This window comes from Mastigoproctus giganteus, chromosome 7 (assembly GCF_048544385.1).
Source record: "Mastigoproctus giganteus isolate SK-2022 chromosome 7, ASM4854438v1, whole genome shotgun sequence".
Lineage (NCBI taxonomy): Eukaryota > Metazoa > Arthropoda > Arachnida > Uropygi > Thelyphonidae > Mastigoproctus > Mastigoproctus giganteus.
The window spans coordinates 19674089-19697692 of NC_143581.1; the positions used below are offsets into that span (position 1 = coordinate 19674089).

Below are 23604 nucleotides of genomic sequence, written 5' to 3' on the forward strand. Positions count from 1 at the left end.
TAATTATACAAAAACAAACAAAGGTACAATTATAACATTTTAATCAGTGATATGGTTGAGTTTGATGGGAGGTACACACATTTTTAATACAAGAATTTATTGTGGATAGGCTTACTCTCAGCTCCTTTTCTACCGACTTTAGCCTCTCTCTCTTTTGTTTAATCTCATTCAAAGCAGAAAACCCTATTTCACATAAGTAGTAAGTGGAAAATTGCAATAAAATTCAGATTGTCTTTTCCAAAATTCATGGGAATTCATTTTGAATTTTGATTCAAAATTTGCTAATATTAGTGTTATTAAAGTGAATTTCCAGCAACTGGTCACTACAGATCTCAGCCAATTCTTCCTCTTGCAGATTGAGTTCTAACATTGGACAGTTTCATGTTGCAAATGGGTCTCTTACCCACAAATATTTTTTGGTATCAAGCAATGGGAAGTAATGCTCAATTTTTGTTTCTAACAGCTTTAATGTTTCACTTATTGCATTAATTATTTTAGCATAATTCGTTTTGGCAGTCAAGGGAAACATTTCTAAATTTTTTCATTTACATATTTGTGCCATATATTCACCATTTCTTTAAAGGCGAACAACTTGTCGGTAGAAGCGAGTAAATTTTCATCTGAGCTTTGCATCTGGTACTTAATTTATAAAGCTGCATGAATAAATCTGCTAGAAAAGCTAATGTACAACACCAAATAGCATTACTTAAATAATCACAAAATTCTGATTGCTCCAGTGAAAAAAATATGGAGCACTTCTTCAAGCAACTCATACATACCCATAAGTACATTTTATTTCGATAGGCACCGTATGCATTATTAAAGAAAAATGATCACACCCCAGTTCCTCACATAATTTTCTAAAAATGTGTAATTTTTGTGGTCTAAGTTGATGATATTATTAGCCACATGGTGCAAGGAAGCCTGAGGCTTATGCTGCACGAACCAAAAAAAAAAAAATTCCCAAGTTACCCTGAGAGTGAGAGAGAGAAAGAGAAAGAAATAGAAAGGAATCACCAAGAAAGAGAAGAATGATGACATCCAGCTTAGGACCCTGGGTGTGCCAAGCCCATACTCACCAGATGTGAGTCCCTGGGGTAAATATAATTGACCATTTTAACAGCTTGATCAAGTACAAGTTTTCAATCAGGTACGACTGTCTCCACTACCAGAACTTCTCTGTGTATAAAACAGTGTGTTATAATAATATTTGAATTGTGTTGTTTTACTAAGTTTACAAATCCCTTCAGTGCTCCTGTTATTGCAGGAGCACCATCGGCACAAATGCCAACACACCACTCCCATAATATACCACACTTCTGTAAATAATTATTCATTACTTCGAAAATATTCTGGCTGGTCATTCTTTCAGTGAGTTCTTTACAACAAAAGAAAAAAAAAAAAAAAAAAAAAAGGATTAATAATTGTGTTGCCTTGATAAACCTGACAAATGCTATTAATTGGGCTTTTCCAATTAATTTCGCTAATATCTGTAGATTCATCAACTTGCAATGCAAACAGTCACCCAAAATTATTACCATGTTGAACAACTTGTTCTTTAATATCATCGGACATTTCTTTGTCCAATGATATTTAAGCACAATTAGCAGGCGTATTAGCCTGGTGCTGTTCGAAAGTGGTACTGTATTTATTATTATTTTTTTTTTCTTTCAGCTTCCTCTCCCAAGGCGCCTCCGTAGCCAGGTGGGAAGGAGCAGAAGTGCGTAGCACACGCTTCTTGATTAGACCGGGGTTCGAGCCCATCACCACCAAATACGGAGGATGCGGAAAGGTCAGGGAATGACCACCGCATATCCTGGAGCAATATGGCCTTAGTTGCTAATACTCCTAAAAACCAAATAACAAACAAACAACATCCTCTCCCAAAATACTTTTCACAATAACCCGACATGCAGGCAAAATCAGACTTTCTGCAATCAGGTGAGATTTCTTCTTTTTTTTTTTTTTTTTTTTTTTTTTTTTGCCACTAGTTTGGCTACTAAATAGCTGGATTCTTGTGCTTTATCAGATATTCTAGCCATATTATAAAATTCTTACCTATTTTCTTGGCCTTATACTCCATAGTTTTGGACAATAAATTCTTGTATTTTGTAGAAAAATGACACTGTAATTTACTCAGCACCAATGATTCATTCGACAATTTTAAACCATATACCACACATAAAGGTAAGAGGACAATTTTGGGTACCAGTATATGAAAATCCCATTGCCAAATAATTATCATCATATTTACGACGTGTTTCCTGCTTTTTTTATGTTGATTGTAGCTTGTTTTTGTCACTTTCTCCAAGCTCGTTGTTATCAAGTTACCTCTTCTGATTTCCTTTCACTAAAAAATTTATCCATTGCTAATAATTTCTAAAAAATTAAAGTTACACTTCTAGAATGTACTAATACATTTCAATGAAAATACATTCTACACGAATTAATGGAATATGTCATTTCAGAGATATAAAAACACAAAGAAAAGTTCTTACTACGTTGCTTACCAGTTTCACTTATACAACGGAAAAATGCCTGGGGTTCATACTTGTAATACAGCACACTTTCTTTGATCAACTGGTATTTCCTCACTAGCTTCTGATGTATTATCCTGGATACCTGGTCATGTCTACGAGCGCAGTCCCTGTGATCATCCTGCGGTGACATGCTGGATCGTTTCTGAAGCCAGGTTACATCATCAATGTGTGTCATCTGACACTTTAGGCTCTTTGGCAATGTATTTTCTATAGTTCCTGGTGTCGATTACCTGGTCTTGGATGGCAGGCACGAATCCTTCGGTCTTGGGGAAGTGCATCCTACTCGTGAGCATGCACTGGAAGCCATTTTATCTATGTGGTCTTGATGGAGATCAATTGCAGTGTCTACCATGGAGTGCCTTCTTTGTCCATCTTTCTAGCTTTGTTTGTTCTACCTGAGCAGGAGGGGGACTCCTCACTCAGGTTGAATGAAGTATGACACTTTTCTATCTTCGTATGGCCTGTAAGAGTGCTGCTGTGTTTGCTATGGCTGTCTTCTATTGCTCAACGAGGGATATCAGGCCCCTTCTTCCACTTATGTGAGCTATTAGCATTAGTAGAGAGGCATACGATGCAAGAAAGCAAACTTATGCAGCATCAGCCAAAAAAAAAAAAACACCTCCCATTTCACCCCTCCATTCGTTTCAAATTCCTGTCCAGCTCAGCCTTAAATTTATTTAGGCTATCAACTTCTAAAACAAAAGATGGAAGTCTGTTCCACCAATCAACTACCTGCTGGCTAAAGGCAAATTTCCGCACATCTATTCTAAAACTATCTTTCCTAAATTTGAAACTGTGCCCCTTCAGGTTCTTAGTCTGAGCAAGAGGAAGAATTCCATCAGCATTCAGCTTGCTCAACCCATTCAAGGCCTTATACACCTCAATCAGATCACCTCGTAGGTGCCTATTCTCCAGGCACTGCAATTTGCAGAACTTAAACCTTTCTTGGTAAGAGCACCCCTTTGTTCCCCTCACCAATCTTGTTGCCCTTCTTTGTACTCGTTCTAGCAACTCTACATCCTTCCTAAAATTAGGCCTCCAAACCTGTACACAGTATTCTAGGTATGGCCTGACCAATGGGATAATCACCTCTCTGTCCCTGCTAGCAAAATTCCTATATATCATTGACAAGACTCCATGACCTGCCCTGGCAGCCCGTCTGCACTGCTCAGCAAACTTCATATTTCACTGCACAATTACCACCAGGTCTTTTTCACTTTCCACTTCCCTGAGTGTAGTACCACACATTTGGTTCATTTCTCTTGGATTATTGCTACCATATGCAGTACCTTGCATTTGTCAATGTTAACCTTCAGTTGCCACTTCTCAGCCCATTTTTCCAACTTACCTAGATCCAGTTGGAGGAGCGTACTATCGTTAACAACCCTGACAACCTTTGCATCATTTGCAAACTTGGACATTAATCCTTCATCAATGTAAAAATATATAAAACAACAATGGGCCCAACACCGAACCCTGAGGAACTCCACTAACATTAGTCCACGAAGAGCAGTATCCATTGATTACGGCTCTCTGTCTCTCCCACTCAACCATCCTTTTATCCATTGTAGCAACTAGCTCTTAATACCATAGTGCTCCAATTTATATAATAGCCTTCCATGTGCAACAGTATCAAAAGCATTCCTGAAATCCAAGTATATGATATCAAAATTATTTCTGACATTCAGTTCCTTTGTGACCACATCACAGTATCCAATTAAATTGGTCAAACAAGACCTTCCTTTAACAAACCCATGCTGTGTCTTAATTATTACTGCAGTCTTCTCTAGATGATCCTGCAATGCTCCTTTAAACAGTGACTCCATTATTTTTATCGGAACACAAGTTAAACTAACAGGTCTATAGTTACTTCTGTCACCTTTTGAACACCCTTTGTGAATTGGTGATATATTCGCACACCTCCAGTCCATGGGGACTTCCCCTGAGTCCAAGGAAGCTCTCATAATTATGGTTAAGGGTTTGCTTACTTCCTTTGCTGCCTCCTTTATTATAACTGGATAGATCCCATCCACCCCAGGTGCCTTTTTTATGTTTAACTTCAACACTTTCTCTTCCACTTTGCTCTCAGTTATTATAAGATCACTTAGCTCCCTGTTCGAGTTTGATAAACTTCATTTCCCTCATTGAATAACTCCTCATGTGTGAATGTAGATGCAAAATATTCATTCAGTTTATCAGCTACTTAAGTATAATCATCGATAGTCAACAGATCTATGTTAAGTGGTCCAATCTAATTCACCCCTTTCCTTCTAAAGTTTACCTAAGTAAAGAACTCTTTGCTGTTTTTCTTTGCATCCTTTGCCAAAGATTTTTCGTAATCTGCCTTCGCCTGCCTAACTTCCTTTGTGATTTCATTACAAGCTTATATCTGCAATAGGCTTCTGTGTTACCTGATAATTTATATGCATCCCATACATTTTTCTTCTCTGCCACGAGCCTCATTAATTCAACTGACATCCATTTAGGCCTTGAACAGTATTTCTTAGTTGGAATGAAAAGCCTAGTCGCCTCCAAGATTAAATCCCTGAAGGCTTCCCATTTAGAATTCAATGTTAGTAACATCATCAGTTGATCCCACTGTATAGAATTTAAAAACTGAAGTCTCGCTAGTGTGAGAATGACCAACCCACAAGTTCCAGTCAATATCTGGAAAGCTAAAATCCCCCATTATAAGAAATTCTGATTAACTGGCCCACTATTTCTCTGCACAACTGCTCATTATACTCATTAGATTCATTAGGCTTATAACACACACCTACTTTCATTTTTACTTTCCCAGTGCATATGTCACACCCAACAGACTCAACATTGCATTGTCCACCAACATCAATAGAAACACTTAGATTTTATGTGTTTCTTAACTAACAGCATAACACCTCCTCCCTTCCTGTCCTTTCTATACACATTGTACTCCCCAAATTCCAGTTCTGCACTGCTTATATCTGTGTGACACTACATCTCTGATATACCAACAATGTCTGCCTTTGATGTCTTGACTAGCACTTCAAGCTCATCAAATTTATTAACTATACTCCTAGCATTGGTGTACATGCACCTGTTCCTACTCTTAGTTACCCTAACACAGCCCATGTATTTATTTGTTCCACTATAACTCCCAACAGTCCTGGAAATCTCCATTGCCTTGCTTTTCATGCTGCTGCTCATTCTAATAGAAGCAGTGCAAGAATCACTTATGCCTCTGCCTGCGGCCACTATTAACCTATTAGTCTGTGATCCCCCCAAGCTAGCAGTTTTCCGACCCACCTTACACTGCCTCGATAGCATCAGCAAATATTCTTGCAACTGTTCTATTTAAATGTATCCCATCCCTGTAGAAGCAGTCTCTCCTGTCAACAAGCACAGACCAGGCTGAAAAAAAAAAAAAAATTCTACCCCCTGAGCCTTGCACAATCTCTCCAGGGCCAAATTGATCAACAAGGCTCTCATCATATACTCCCTCTGCAGTGAGCTCTGCAGTTGAGCTAGGCAGCTGAGAGCTTGATGAGCCCCTCTTATTAACTTCTTTGCATTTACCCTACACCTCAAGCTCTCATAGACACCTATCAGAACGCTGAGTTGGCACCTAATTTCTTGACACTGTAGGCATCTAGTGTGTTTGTTTCTTTGGATTTTTTGGCACATTAGCAACTAAGGCTACAATGTGCCAAGGCCAGGTAATATCTAAAAATTTAAGCTCTCGGTGACCAAATTAATTAGGCCACCATGTCCAGATATATAATAACAAATATCTAAAAAATAAATCAAAGAGATAACAATAACATAAATTTTAAATACAATTAAAAACCTCTATTGATTTAAAATAGCTAAAAACAGCAGACACATTGTCATTGTCGGATAAAGTCTGACTGAGTGTATAAGGCTCAGTCAGATGATTAAAAGCGGTAAAACGGGTGCTGCTAAAATCTGAACAGTCAATTAAAAGGTGTCTGATCGTTAAAATTGTGCCAGAGGACACACACATAGGAGGGTCATCAGGCCTCAGCAAAAATGAATGAGTCAAATGACTATGTCCTATGCGGGTCCGGGCAAGAACAACTTCCTCTTTACAATTCCTGCGCAGACTAGACTGCCATGGTTCAATTACAGGCTTTATACGATATAATTTATTCGCAGTCTGTCTATTCCACGAATCCTGCCATTGGGAATGTATCTTTTGGTGTATTATTTGCCTGTAGTCTGTATAGGGGACTGACAGGCAGCAATTATTATTGGGAACTGCTGATTTGGCTGCGGTGTCAGCCAAATCATTTCCCCTAATCCCAATGTGGCTGGGAATCCAGCAGAAGCAGATATCATATTCACGTTCATGGAGAAAGTGAATCTTCTGCTGAATGCTAGACAGAACTGGATGAGGATTATATCTCACAGATATTAAAGCCTGTAACACGCTGAGGGAGTCAGAATATAAAATGAACCGTTGGTATTGGCATTACTAATGTGATCCAAGGCTAACTCTATAGGGTGCAGCTCTGCAGTAAATATGCTGCATTCAGAGGGAATCTGGTCTGATGTAGTGGTGTCTGTAAAGACAGCAGCAGATCCCACATATGATTCCGACTTCGAGCCAGCTGTGTAAACTGGCGCGAAGTCAGAGTGTTCAGCTCGGTGTGCTGAATAAAGCTGCAGGTAGACAGACGATGGAGTGTCCGACTTTCCCCAATTTCTAAGGGACAAGTCACATGCCAGAACATGAGCATGCCAGGGTGGAAGGGGTTGCTTCGGTGTTTGAGCAACCTTGTCTACCTTGATATTAAGTTCTTTGAGTAGCTCTTGGAGACGAATACCAAAAGGACGATTGGCAGTCTTACGGGTGTTGTAAAAATTTTCCCATCGTGGCTCAAAAATGGATAGCCACGTAGGATGGTCTGGCAGGGATTTCAGTTTTAGAGCGTAGTTTAGAGACAACTGCTTACGTCGAAGCGATAACGGCAGTTCGTTTGCTTCGACGTATAAGCTCTGTACTGGAGATGTTCGATATGCTCCAATAGCGGTAAGGAGAGCCAGATGATGGACAGGGTCCAGCCAACGAAGTACACTGTCTCTGGCTGAATTGTATACCAGGGACCCGTAATCTAATCTGGATCGTACAAGTGCACGGTAGATGCGTAGTAGGGTGCATCGATCCGCACCCCAAAATGTAGAGGAAAGAGCGCAGAATATTCAGCCCTCTTGTGCACTTTGTGTGGAGTTGACGGATGTGATCCAGAAAGGTCAACTTTTTGTAGGCATCTAGCACACACAAAGATATCCTCCTTGGGTAGATTATGTCCTGTTTTAGAAAGTTCAGCAAACATTTCACATTTCACACATTTTTTGAAACTATGATATGTTGAGAATCATCCCCTTCATTTCTCCCCCTTGTCACAGCACTCTTGCTAGTCTGTGATCTTGCTTCACAGCTCTAGTCTGGGTCAAGATTTCCGTTTAAATACAGTTTAATTAACAGTGAAATATAATAAGATTAATAAATATTTTTGATTAATTGATAACACTATACTAAGCTAACAGATTCCTAATAGAGTGCTTTGTATTACTATCTAGTTTTACATTATACCTTATGCTATCAGTTTGATATATACATTATGCTATTTCTTATTGATTACAATATGGCGGTCAGTCTCTCCATGGCTGACTTCAAGTGGAGTTAGCGGCTCTTGGTCATCACTGTCCTTTTATTTCTCGTGATATCCTTCAGCTTGGTGTTAGCCCAATCTATGATCCCAAAGGATTATGTTAGCACTGGGACTGCAAGGGTGTTTATGGCTTTAACTGTGTTCCCTCCATTTAGCTTTGCTTTGAGTAGGCATCTGAGTCTCTGATGGTATTCAGGCAGGCCTTGATCTCCTTGTGCTCTAACTGCTGAGCCTGCATCAATCCCAGTTATTAATAGGTCTCTGCTCCTGTTATAGCTTCAATCTCTTTACCAGTGTGCAGCTGGTAGTTTCAGCCGACTAATTGTTACTGATTCAATCTATGGATTTGAATTTGTCAAGACCAAATTTCATCCTGATATCACTGCTGGTCCTGATATGAGTTCTTTGGTGATCCAGAGTAGCTGCTGGAGTTGCTTCTTGGTTGCCGTATAGAGCTTGATGTCATCTGTTTACATCAGGTGGGAGAGGGTGTACAGATTCTTCCTTCCTTCTTTGAGGTTATATCCGTACTTGCTACTGTTGAGCATGGTAGATAGCAGACTAAGTGCTAGACAGAACCACAATGGGCTCAGGGCATCTCCCTGAAAGATTCCTTTCCTGATGGGGATCAGTCTTCTGGTTGTAATATTTCTGGGTGTATCCAGAAAATGGAAGTTGAATGAATAAACGAGGAAGATGAAAAGTTGGTAATGTGAGTTTGAAGTTGGACAGTAAATGGATGTTGGCTGGTGGCGGCACGTGTTCGGACGATTTTGAAAGAGAGAGCGGGAATTATAGAAGCCAATTCAGAAGAACAGTGCTCATGGAAATATCTGTAGAAGAGGCATGCAGCAGAAACAGTACGTCTATGAAACAGCGAGTGGAGAGACTCTGTTAAAGATGAATAATTAATTAACCTAACTGCCCTCTTCTGAATGGAATCAAGAAGCCTGAGAGAGGTTTTGGGGGCACCACCCCAGATGTGGGAATAATATTCCATGGTAGGGCAGATTTGCGATTTGTACAGAGTGAGCAGCTGTTTGGAAGAAAAGTAACACCGAGAGCGAAAGAGAAAACCAAGTTTTTTAGATACAGAGGAAGCAATATTTGTAATGTGCTTGTGCCAAGAGAGATTAAAAGTCAGAGAAATCCCCAAAAGAGATATATCATTTTGCCTAGAAATCGGAGTGTCACCAAAGATAAGCATAGGAGCAGAAGAATCTTTTTTGCGAGACACGACAAGGCTGAGTTTCAGAAGGATTGAAATCAACTAAGTTGTCTTTGCCCCACTGGAGAATTACCTGAAGATTGGCATTTAAGGAATTGGTAGCAGATTTTTGAGAAGTTGAAGCTGATTGAGCAGGGCAAGGTTTCTCAAAATGGAAAGTGGAATGCGATGTGCTATCATCGGCAAAACTATGGATAGCATTTCCAGTCAATGGAAGAAGGTCATTAATATACAAGAGGAAAAGAGTGGGGGAAAAGAACTGAACCTTGGGGAACACTGGCATTAGTGGAGAAGTTAGAAGACAGAGACCCATCTATCATCACCCTCAGTGAGCAATTAGAGAGAAAACTGGATAACCAATTACAAAAAACAGTTGGCAAATCATAAGATGGAAGCTTGTTTAGAAGACCTTTATGCCAAACACGAATGAAAGTCTTTGAGATGTCAAGAGCAACTACTTGTGTTTCACTGAACCTTTCCATTGAATTAGTCCATAAATGGGTAACACAAGCCAGAATATCACCAGTGGATCGACACTGACGGAATCCATACTGGTGATCATTGATCAAACGGAAGATTTCTAGGTAGTTTAAGAGTTAGCAGTTAATTGATTTCTCCATTACTTTAGAAAGAGTAGAAGTAATTGCAATGGGACGATAATTGGACGGGAGGGATTTATCACCCTTTTTAGGAACTGGCTGGATATGAGCAAATTTCCAAGCAGAAGGAAAAACACCTTTGGAATAAGAAAGTGAAAAAAGGAGGCAAAGAATAGGAGTAAGTTCAGGAGCAGAGGTTTTGAGAACAAGTGGAGAAATACCATCGGGACCTGGAGCTTTCTTAGCATCAAGATTCGTCAAAATCCTTCTGACATACTTTTGACGGAAGACCACAGGAGGCACTGAATGGAGCGTGTTGGGAATGGTGGGAGGTGTTTTACCAAGATCATTAATACATCGGTTGGAAGAAAAAAGAGATGCTAGCAGGTCAGCTTTATCCTTGGCTGAAGTGACAACAGAACCATCTGGTTTGGACAGAGGTGGGAGCAGAGATGGGCAAAAGTTGCGGCCAATAGCTTTGGCAAGAGACCAGAGTGCTCGGCTTCCATTAAGGCAAGAAGCAAGTTTTCTACTCTTAGCCTGTTCAAACTCTATTTTGGACTGATTAATAACTGCTTTACAATTGTTGCGAGCTTTGGTGTAGGCAGAAAATGAAACTGAAGAATTAGAAACTAGCCAATTACGATATGCAATGTTCTTCTCTTGAACAGCCTTAGCACATTTATTGGAAAACCAAGATTTAGACTAAAGACGAGATTTTAAAGTGGAGTGTGGGATAAAGGATTCCATTCCTGCAAGAATAATTTCACTGACACGATCTGAGCAAACATTGACATCAGAAGTTTTGAAACAGTAATCTGACCAAGGAAAAGAAGAAAAGAAATCTCACAGGTCATCCCATTTTGCATTCTTTTAATGCTAAACAATACGAGGTTGGGAATAGCTATGAGATAAAGGCTCCATTGGAGAAGAGACAATCACCAAGATGTGAACTGAGGTGCCTAAAGGACCACTTACTTCGACTGCGTACTTAGAAGGGTTGTTTGTGAGGAAAAGATAAAATGTGCTGGCTGTATGGTTAGGAATATCCAGTATTCTTGTAGGTAAATGAACAATCTGTGCAAGATCATTAGTAATTGCAAAAGCTTCAACATCTCGACCAGCTGGGTCTGTGTGACTAGAAAGGGGAAGCCAGCTGCAGTTATGAACATTAAAATCACCAAGGAAAATTACCTTACTGTTAGGAAAGTTGGACTGGAGAAAGTCAAGTTGCAAAGAGAGGAAGTCAAATAGCTCTAAGTGATTAGTGGAGTTGGGAGAACGGCAGAGACAACAGATGAATTTGACACGAGGTAAAGAGATTTTAAGCCAGAGATCGAAAAGAGGAGATTCCATTTACCAAGTCTCTGACAGGGAATGTCGGAACGGATATATGAACAAATACCACTTTGAGGCAAAAGGAATCATACAGCGAATAATTTGGGCAACTGAGATGAGCAGTACTTAAATCAACCGATAACTGAGATTCTGTCAGAAAAAGTACATGGGGTTTGGCAGACTGCAAGTGGAAATGGACATCACTGAGATTAGAATTGAGACCACGTATATTTGTGAAATGAATTAGGAAGTGTTTGGGAGGTTTAGATCTTTTTGCAGATAAGCTTGCTCTATTAGTTTGACAATTATTATTATTATTATTAGCCATAAGGTACAAGGAAACCTGAGGCTTATGCTGCACCAGCCAAAAAAAAATATATAAGTAGAAGCGAATCACCAAGAAAGAGAAGAATGATGATATCCAGCTCAGGACCCTGGGTGTGCCAAGCCCATACTCACCAGATGTGAGCCCCTGGGTTTGACAATTCGTGGTGTATTCAATAGTAAGAAAAAGTGGGTGGGACATGCTGTATGAAGTAATGAAATTTTTGGATATGGCGTACACATTGTAAGAATATACCCAGATACTTGACATAACGTGGCCTCGACAATGCCACCGCATACACACTACTTGGACTCCCTCCGGTGTCACTATCTGGAAGAGTAGAGGTAGCAAGATTATACACTAGCTGATCTGGAAGCCTCCTAGAGAGTTACCAATAGGTTTGGTCCGGTATACTAACTAGCAGCCGGCCTGCAAACACCGTTTTAGAGCTGAGTATGTAGTGGATTTTTCAAGACAATATTTTGTTTCTATAAGATAATGCCTTAAGAACTGATTAGCATATAGCAATTGTATTACTGTTTCAATAAATGTATCAGTGGCTAGCCACCAGCTAAAAAAACAGGTTCTAATTAATATTCAGACTAAGGCAATTATATTTTGATATTCACAATAAGATAAATTATGGAAAAATTAGGAAAAAGAATTTCTGAATAAAACAGATATCTTTATCTTAATCTTTTGCTGATCTTCAAAAAACATGGAAAAAAAAAGTATCTAGAAATCTGCTCTTCCAAATGTTGGAAAAATATGCATAAAGTAAAATCTTTTAAAGAAAAAAAATTTATATAAAAAGAAGAAATCAGCAGTAAGGACTCAAGAAAATACTTCCAAAATGGAAACTGGTTTGGATTTAACTTGGAGAGAGAGAGGCAGGACTGAACCTAATTGCCAATTATTTTTAAATATTTTGGGAAATTTAATTAAAGAACAAATTTACTGACAAAGTTTAGTGTGGAAAATGTAAAAACTGGATTGTTATTGTATGCTGTTGATACTGTATGTTGTTATTGATTCAAGATTGAATATCTTAGTTACTGCAAGATCTTCACATCTCTGAATAAAACAGATAACTGCTGTGGTGAAATTTGCATGAAAATTAGTTATAGAAAAGCTGATGTTATGAAAGTTGGGAAAGATAAGGAAAATTTAGACTGCATACTTAACAACCAAAAACAGGAAAAGTTAGTAACTGTGTATCTGGGAATAGTCTTTAATGAATATGGTATATTAAACAACAAAATAAACAAGGGAATATGTAAAGCAGAAAGTATCAGAAGTTTGTTAAACAAATTTATATGATGAAAAAGTGAAATTAGCTGAGAGACAAAATTAACTGTTTATAATCAGTTTTTATGCATGTTTTAATTGGAGATGAGACATGGGTTAAGAAATAATGCGATTAAGCAAAAATTAGAATCTTTGAGAATAAAATTAAGAAAAATAAAGGGAACAAACATGGAAGAAAAGGCAAAAACATATTACAAATGATGAAAAAAGAAAGATCTTGGTGGAAACAAATATCCAAAGGTAGTGAAGCAAACTTAAGATAGTACAGACATGTAGAAAGGATGGGATGGGAGAAGATTAGATTCACTGGACAATAAACCTGGGTTTTCAGGGGATGATTAATGGGATTCAAACCTGGACTTCTTCCACCTGCTTTGGTGAAGATGGTGATTATAACCATGTGCTACCCAACCTGCAAAGACCCCTCTGAAGACAAGTAAAAAAAGTTACCCACGACATTACAACAGATTCCAACAGTCATAATCTGTTGGCATTGCTACCTCTGTTGATTCAGCCATTAAATTTCCTATTCCCACTCACTCCCTGCCACCCAATTCTTATACAGCCTATGAATTACTACCATATATTGGAAACTATAAATTCTTAGCAAAAAATTATTTTTCACAATAATTATTATATTTATATTATTTTTAATATTTAATATAATCATTGTACTATTCAAATATTTCAACAATAAAAAAGGAAAAATAAAAAATTAATACCCATTGCAGCGCTGTGAAAATGGATTATAGCACTGAGTGGAGTGTGGGCCACATCGTGTATGATTGAAAGTACAGTAACCACAGTTTAGCTCATCACTTGCATCTGGACAATCAATAATACCATTACAATGTTTTATGGGATTGTAGCACATATCATGGGTATGACACATTACTTTATCCAAGGGGCAACCACCTTAAAAGGAAAAAAAAGTAATTTATACATATGAAGTGAAACCTCATCATTCAAAAATCTAGCACTTTTTGAAAATTAAATAAATGTATGTGTATATACACTCACACACACACTGAGTTGGCTTTGCATTAACGACACATACCTAATACTTCATGGGGCCACATGAAGCACATAATACAGATGTACACATCTTAGATGTACGCACCATGGACTCCAAGGTTTTGCAGCAAGTCCTGTGGTAGTGCAAACCATATGTTACACAATGTATCCAGTAACACCCACACACTGTCAGGCAGGTGGTCGTAGCATCAGATGTCCTTTTCCAGTAGGTCCCAAACGTGCTGAACTAAGATGAGATCAAGTGATTTGCGTGGCCATGTGAGGATGTATAATTCACTGTCAAGTTCCTTAAACCAGTCAGTAACCTGCCAGGCCTTGTGGAATGGTGGGTTGTCTTTCTGATAGACACTGGAATTATCTGGATACACTGTCATCATGAGGAGTGTGTACTTGGTAGACAATGACAGAAAGGTGGGCATTCCTATTGAGCTGTTCATTAATGGTGGTCAGAGGACCTAGGGCAGTCAGTCTACAAAAACAGTCCCCAAGCCATAGCACCAATGCCTCCAGTCTGCTGAACACTAATGGTGCATCCAAGTGCTATGGCCTCATATTGCTTTCTCCAAATGTGAATATGCCCATCAGCATGATACAGTTGGAAATGGGATTCATCAGACCAGGCAACAGATTTTCATGTCTGTGGTCCAGTTTCTTGTGTTTCACAGTGAGCATGGATACCTGTAACGGCCATCAACTGTCATAGTCTACATGAGATAATGTCCAGCATATAGTGCATGTGAATATTGGTCTTGCTATTTCTATGGCATATTAGGTGGTTAGCTGGACCACTGTGCTGTATCAGTGCTGAGTTACAAAGACAAGGCACATGATTCTCACCATGGATGCCTACCACACATGGCTGTCCATGTGTTACCTTTGGCTGGTTGTTCAACCACTGTTGATCCAGTCAGAGCAGACTCATAACATCACAGAGAATGGGAGCAATTAACCATGTTGGCTGTTGTTGAGATACTGGCACCGGCACATCATACTCCACAGTTATTCCACGTTCGAAGTCAGAAAGATCTCAACACTGACCCATTCTTCTGCCATGTTATGCAGTTTGAGCATAAACCTTTATATATCTATAAATTTTGAATAATCTACCAATTTCGAGATGGAAGCATTTTCACATTACCTGCTAAAGAAAGTGTGGAAATTAAGTAAGAAACTTGCTGTTCACATATGTGAACATTCAATTACAGGGTGGTCCATAACTAAGGAATGTTTAAATGGGAAGAATAATTGGTGTACTGATTTTAGAGTTCAACTGTAGATAGATGCTATCTAATGATGCAAATGTTTAGAATGGTTTGGAAGAAAGAGGAGAATTACAGGTGCCAACTCAGAATATTGTAATTGTATTTAAAGTGTAATTGTAAAGTGCAAAAAGGGTAATTGTATTTAAATTCCACAAGTATCACTACTTGTTAATCTGTTTATTTAATATCTTGGTAGTCTTACAAGGAGTCTTATTAACTGACCACTGCAAACATACATGAAATTATCCGATTAAAATAGAAATAATATAAGTGGCAAATTGGTATAAACAAGGCAAGATATTTGAGATACCAATCTGTAATATCAAATGATTGTTATACAAGTACAAAGTTCAAGAGGTAACTACTAAATACAGGACAGTCAACTATAAACAGCTAACTTCAACAACAACAAAAAAAAATCATAAAGCACATCTAACAAGAACTACGCCAATGAGCCAAAACATTATGACCACCTACCTAATATGATGTTGGCCTTCCACGTGCAGTCAAAACAACTTGTACACGGTGAGGCACAGATGCTACAAGATTTCTAAATGTGTCTTGTGGTATATAGTACCAACACATAACCAGCAGATCCTTTAACTCCTGTAAGGTCCGTGGTTGAGACGCCACAGATCAGAGTTGCTGTTCCAACACAAACCACAGATGCTCGATGGGATCGATGTCTGGGGAATTTGGAGGCCAGGGCAATACTTGGAAGTCTTCTTCATGTTCCATGAACTAGTCTTGAACAATCCAGGCGGTGTAGCATGGCGCATCATCCTGCTGAAAGACGGCACCGCCAGAAGACCGTTGCCATGAAAGGGTGTACCTGGTCAGCAATGATGTTTAGGTAGGTGGTAGACGTCAGAGTGCTCAGCACATGGATGACTGACCCAGGGTATCCCAGCAGAACATCGCCCAAAGCATGACACCGCCGTCACCAGCTTGTTTTCGTCCCACGATGCATCCAGGCACCATCACTTCCCCAGGTAAACGATGCACACATACCTGGCCGTCTACATGGTGCAACAGGAAACGTGATTCATTGGACCAGACGTCCTTCCAATCACTCGAGGTCCAGTTTCGATGTTTGCATTCGATGCTCGCATGCCCATTATAGGCACCATCGCCGGTGAACCGTGGTTAGCATGGGCACTCGGAGCGGCCTGTGGCTACGCAGCCCCATTTTCAGCAGGGTTCGATGTACTGTGTTGTGACACATTACTCCCAACACCAGCATTCCAATTACCAGCTAGTTGCGCCACAGTCGCCCTTCTGTTGCCACGTACCATCCGAGAGAGCCTTTGCTCACCTCGAGCATCGATGAGCCGTGGTCGTCCAACACCTCGCCAGCGGTTCGCGGGTTCCCCCTCCTCGGACCACTTTCAGTAGGTACTAACCATGGCAGACCGTGAGTACCACACCAGCCGTGCCATTTCAGATATGCTCTTACCCAGTCGTCTGGCTGTTACAATTTGGCCTTTGTCAAACTCGCTTAAGTCCACTGCCTTTCCCATCTGAAGAACAAAAGTAATGCTGATTAACAGAGCTCAGTATCAGGTGTTTTTTGTACCATGTCCTGACCCGCACATGTGCCGTAATTCACCTGCAGTTGCTTTAATTTGCATAACAACTCGCTGGTCTTAATGTTTTGGCTCATCGGTGTATAATACAAGTAAATTGCACTACATATCTATATATACAGGAGACAAGTACAAGATGTGACAGGGAATGTTTTAATCAGACTTTGGCAATATTTGTTAACACTGAGTTATGCTAATTTATATGACTACATACTTATATAATTTGCTCTGCCAAAAAAAATCTACTAAAATATCTTATCCGAATGGATAAGATTAATCAGCTATCATTATTAAACTTTAAATTAATATATGAAGTATAAATTAATATATTATACATTAAAAATAAATTTCTTTTTCTGTATATTATTGTATTTTATATTATTATATATAATAAAAGCTAATTAATAAACTGAATTTTACCACATCCTAATTCATCAACACCATTTTCACAGTCCCATATTCCATCACACTGTTGAGAAGGAAAATAGTAACAACCTGAGTCCATACCACACTTTTTTTGATCTGGTAAGCACAAGCCTAATGAATTGATAAAAATTAAAAATATCTATAATACAATAAAAAAATTAAACCAAGTTATTTATTTATAATTCACTAATTAACAAGCAAAATTAGTCAGAATCACAATTAACATAAAACTGCAATACGGCTAATATCTGTTCTATTAAGAAATTAATTCCAGAATGACTAATCATTCATGAATAATTCCACCACTTCAGTAAAAGGATATACCACATCTACCCCAACATAACAACTCCTTAAGAGAATACATGTTGAGTTATATAAGACACTGACTACATTGTAACTGAAAACTAATTCCTGTAGATTTGGGCACTGCACAACAAAATATATAAATAACTAAAATATATAATTAAAATAAATCATTGTGTAGGTATCCCTTGATTTATATCATTGCCTGGTTCCATTGAGGCTAGATTTTAAGCAAAAAGAATGCATGGAAAGACAATACTATAAAATAGGCAATTCACCTGAACATTCAAAATCAGATCAAATTTTGACATTACCCAATTTTACAGTCATTGGCATCGTAAATATAGCACTATCTATATCCTTCTCAAGTACTTTTAAAATATAGTATTTAAATCACTAGAAGAATATTAAAAATATTAAATGAAACAATTAAAATGTAAGACAACTTCACTTGATGTTTTTTATTATGTGAATGGACTTTCAAAATTATTTTAATGAACTCTCATTCTTTTCTGTTCAGTCTTCTTGAAGACTGATTAACTCTCATCCATTCAATCTTCTTGAAGACTCAGAGTTTTCTGTATCTTCTTAGGGTTCATGGAAGCTACATCTTTCTTGGCAGTGAAAAATTTGCCTAATGAGGACTGAACAGAAGCCCTTGATTTTCAGCTTAGAGATCCCTGTAATATCTTAGAGGATTCTCCAAACTTCATTCGAGGACTGTATCTTTTTTTTTTTTTTTTTTTGATTTGGTAGTTGTTGGCGCATCGGCTTCTGTGGCCATATTGCACCTCCCAAGGTTTTTTGCAGTACTTTGATCCAAGCCCGAGGCGGGAATCGAACCCGCGACCTTTGGGTTGCCGAGCAGGTACTTTACCCACTCGGCTATCAAGGACTGTATCATTTGAGTGAATAATCTCTTTTATTGCCTCTAAATGCCTGAAAACTGATCAAGCATTCTTCACTTTAAGAGATCTTAACAAAGAAGTTTCTACTTCCTCCCTACTCCATTTTTCCACATGAATGATCTCGTTTATCAATGGCTCATCATATAGGCAAGTAATTCTTTGGTATCATCTTTCTCAAATTTCCCAAAGCCCAACTGTGTGCCTGGTTGCAGAATCATAATTCACAAACTATTCTTCAACAACTCTGTGACCCAAGCCTTCTTATTTTCTTTCCAAAGAACAGAAAACTTTGACTTCAGATAGCCCTTTAATGTCCTTAGGCTGTGGGAGTGATAAATTAAATTTTGTCTAAATTTGAAATCTTTTGCAGCACTCTCTTCTAGCAGAAGATTTAGATTTCTTAAACCCTCAAATAGACTTTTCATCATGGGAATTGACCTAACAGGCCTCCCCACCCAACTTAAAAAAAACAAAAAAAAAAAAAAGTTTCATCCACACTATAAACTTGTTTTGGACTATACACGTAATCCATTTTCTAAAAATTTTCAGAACAGCATTTGCAACCTCCAGTAAACATCTGACACTACATTTTCCACTTTTCTTTTTAAATTGTCCAAACCAACCACAGTTAGCATTAATCTGAGAACTAGTCTTAAGATCAAGAGATCTGGAGATCTAGTCTTATTCTAAGAATTCCCATCAGACATTTTAAGTCTTTAAATCTTAAAGCTATTTCCTGAATAAGCATAGTATTCAGAGACTTGTTATGCTGAATCTGATCTTCAATCCAAACAGTCAGTAGTCTTTCCAACTTTATCATTGTCTCTACCTTTTTCAGCTTCAAAAGTTGCTTCCTTAGCACAACATTTATAATTCACTTTGATGTCTAGCAATATCAGCATCTCACCCACCTTTTTCATACCATTTAATTATATCTAAATTTGTTCCTATGTTAAAACTTTTTCTTCATTTTTCTTGCAGATTCAGAAAAGTAACTTTTCCTTTTTGTAGCCACTGCCATGGCTTATATTATTTAATAGGTACAATACATCTCAAACAAAGAGTTGAACAACAAGAAAAGAATATAGCACTGCAGTGTTAAAAAAAAAACCAAAATCAAGACAATGCAGCATGTTCATTCTGAAACCAGCATCACTGGAACACAATGAAATCACAATGAAATCATTAGAAATGTAATTCCTAAACTTACATGATGATAACATCACAGTGGTAAGGGGAAAAACAAACATTCCACTTGATGTATTATTTTCTGATATTCACAAAATGAAAATATTTATCTTTATAGATATATATTACGGATATTTCATGTCCTTTTTACTTTTGCGGGTGACTCCAGCACCGAGTTATATAAATAATAAAACCCCTTTTGAGGTCCAGCAGTCACTGACTGAACAGAGGAGTGGGAGGTTGGAAATATGAAAATTTAATGAAATTTTAGGAAGATAAATAAAGTCCACTCTTGTATGAAGTGACTGAAGAAAGAAGGATAACGATAAAGTGTAATATGTGCCTGCATAATTTCAGTTTTATTATTTAAGTCTTAACAAAAATGGTCTAGTTTATTCCTGTCTCATATTTCATGTTGGTGCATGATCCACACACAGTATTTCAACTCAGGGCAGTTTCACATACTTTTCACATATCATAGCCATATATCATGGTATGATATTACCGATATTATATAGTAGAACACTTCCATATGATACTCTCTATTAATTACAAAGTTTTCAATTTCTCATGATGCAATGAAAGGAGGGAGCAAGTGCCTATTTGTCAAATCCTTTTCAGTTATAAAAACTTGTACTGCTAATTTTTTTCAGGCTGCATCTTGAGTGCTGCACAGGTCTGGATGCCTGAATTTAGGAAGGATATAGATCTGCTGAAATGGGTGCAGAGAGGGCAACGAGATTGGTGAAGAGAATGAAAGGGTGGTCTTACTGAGACAGGGTTCAGTCGCAGCATATGGAGACTAGGCACCTGCAAGGTCATCTGATTGAGGTATTTAAAATTTTTAAGGCTTTAAATGGATTGTACAAGCTCATCAGTATTGAGCTTGTACAAGCTCAATACTGATGGCATTCTTCCTTTTGCTCAGACTACACATGTGAGGAGGCATAAATTCTAACTGAGGAAGGATGGTTGCAGGACAGATGTGCAGAGGTTTGCCTTCAGCCAGAAGGTGGCTGATTGATCAAACAACCTTTATCTGATATTGTGAAATTGGACAGTTTGAATAAATTCAAGGAAGAACTAGATAAATTATTGGTGATGTGTGAGGGTTTTTTTTTCTAATGCTTTATAAGTTTGCTTTGTTGCATCGTATGCCACTAATAACAATACTAATATATAGCTGTCGTTTTTATGATAATTCCATAAAGTGTATCTAGGTAGTACTGAAGAAGCCACAATAACAATATTAATAATAATAATAATAATTCAGTTTAAACTTCTTCCTCCATAAGTCTCCTCTAAAATGTCTAGTTCCCAAGTTCTGTAGCCCACATGTGAAGTCTTTCCTCATATGGACACCCTTTGCTGATCTCGCTAATCTTTAGAACCTTTTGAGACAATGTCTTTTTTAGGTGCAGTTTCCATACTTGAACACAGTATTCCAAGCGTGGTTTTACAATTGCCTTATACAGTGGGATTATGACCTCCCTATCTCTACAAGCAAATGTACAATAAATCATCAATAGTACACTATTGCCCTTCCTCACCACTTGTCTACACTGCTCAGAGAACTTCATGCCTGACTATATCATAACTCCCAAATCCCTTTCTTCCTCTACTGTTTTTAGTTCAACCTCATAAACTGTATGTTATTTTGGGATTGCTAACCCCAAGTGTAAGACCTTGCATTCTGTTGCATTAAAACATTGCTGCCATTGTTCTGATAATTCCATAAACTCTATCTAGGTAGTACTGAAAAAGCACTTCTTGGCACTAATTGTTAACTACTCAACCGATCTTGACAGCACCAGCATATTTTGACATCATGCCCTGCATCCCTTCATCAATGTCATATAGGAAAATCAAAACCAGGATCATACATTATACACATCTTTACTAAGCATCTTCACATATGCAACTAATGCAACAGAATGATATCTCACAAGGCAAGCTACCACATAGATTCTATTAACCAGTTGAAAAAATGTGTACTATTACTGGTAGCATTGGTAGTATCATTACATGACCATCCTGATAACTTTCACCTCACATTTCATTTCAACTATGATTTTAAATTGTTATTCCAACGGAATTTTGAAATGCAAGGGTATGAATGAGGGTACATTTACAAATCTTAGATATGATTACTTAAGAGCAGTTTAAAGACCATGCTAATTGTTACAATAAATGAAAAGACAGATTTGCAATCACACACTCTTTCTGCTTCCAAGCATTTCAAGATTAATGTAAAACATTGTTTATTCTATCACTAATCCAGATTAATCCATTATTAGTTTTTAATATTAATTTTGATCCATTTTATTACTTGTATGAGATAAATACAATAATAACACAGAATAAGTATAGATTCAATTTCTCTTTCATTTTGGGTAAACTTCTAAAATCTGTAAAATTCAAGAATCTAGAACAAATTTGGCCTAAAGGTCTGTGAAACTGAGATGCCCAGTTGGATTAGAGATGGCTCTCTTAATACCTTCAAGATAATTATTATTAACCACTTAAAAAAGATTATCATCTGTTTAAGAGGTTCAAATTGTTTGGTCCTGAAAAATGTAACAAAATTTCCATTTAGATTCACTTGCTTCTTTCAAAAGATCTTAAGAGGGTTACTATGTATTGGAAAATTCTGGTGTAGTCTTAAACTGAAAATGTAATGTAGCTTTACAGGGTCCAGTCACAATAGTATGACCACCCCCAATGAAGACATCACACATGCCTAGCAAATCATACAGCACACGTGTGAAGTTCACACACGGCAAGCATATAAGGCTTTATGTTCGACATCCATGAACAGAGTAACAGCCTCTGTCATGGGCAAAGCACGTGACCTATCAGACGTGGAAAAAGGCATGATCATCAGCTATCAGGCCAGGGGTGCCAGCTTTTCTGAAACAGCAGACTTTGTGAAATGCTCACGTGCTGCAGTGGTGAAAGTGTATCAAGATTGGACAAATGGGACAGTTTTGACGACCCAACGTGCCAATTGTGGAGCCCATGTGCCACTGATCCCAGAGGTGAACATCGGCTGAAACGGTTAGTCAGGACTGATCGGCGTGCTACTGTTGCTCAACTAGCTGTCCAAATGAAACGTGGGGCCACCAGAAAAGTCTCCAACACAACAGTGCAGCAAACCCTGTTCCGGAGCAGACACTTGGTGACAGCACCCAGACTTGCTGATGGCCGTTCATTGCAAACAACAGCATCAGTTTACACAGCAATACCAACACTGGACCCTGGCCGAGTGGCCTTCTCCAGTGAGTCACGGTTTCTGCCCACCAAGTGGATGGACGGTGGCATATTATGCGTGAAACTTCCGAGAACAGACACGATTGTTGGCAAAAGGCAGGCTGGTGGGGACAGCATTATGGTCTGGGAAATGTTTTCATGGCATGGCTTAGATCCACTAATACCTCTGGAGGGCACCCTGAATGCAAACGTTTACCTATCAATCGTCGCCGATAAGGTACACCCATATATGTTGACCGTTTTCCCTGGAGGCGAAGGTATCTATCAGCAAGACTGCACTATGGCATGTCACCAGAATTGTGCGGAGTGGTTTGAGGAGAACAACAAAGACTTCACTCTACTCCCTCGGCCACCAAATTCCTTAACCCAATTGAAAATCTATGGAACCACCTCGATCGACACATAAGACAGATGGATCCTCGACCAAGGAACCTACAGGAACTCCAGGATGCACTGCAGTTTGCATGACCACAGATACCCGTAGCAACCTTCCATGGACTTAGAGTCCCTCCCATGGCAGCTGGCTGCAGTGCATGCTGCAAAAGATGCATATTCTGGATACTAGATAGGTGGTCATAATAATGTGACTGGACCCTGTATAGGTCAATACAGC

General features: G+C 38.5%; 1 protein-coding gene across 1 annotated transcript in view; it reads right to left on the minus strand.

Annotated features, from left to right (window-relative positions):
* The window catches only part of LOC150082620 (uncharacterized), a 91336-nt gene that overhangs the window by 29199 nt on the left and 38533 nt on the right, over positions 1-23604 (minus strand). Inside the window, exons 6-7 of the mRNA XM_090378713.1 lie at positions 17317-17433; positions 13736-13928 (exon numbers count right to left, since the gene is read on the minus strand). Coding sequence (XP_090234839.1) covers positions 13736-13928; positions 17317-17433 — 310 coding nt within the window. The remainder of the gene's footprint in view (positions 1-13735; positions 13929-17316; positions 17434-23604) is intronic.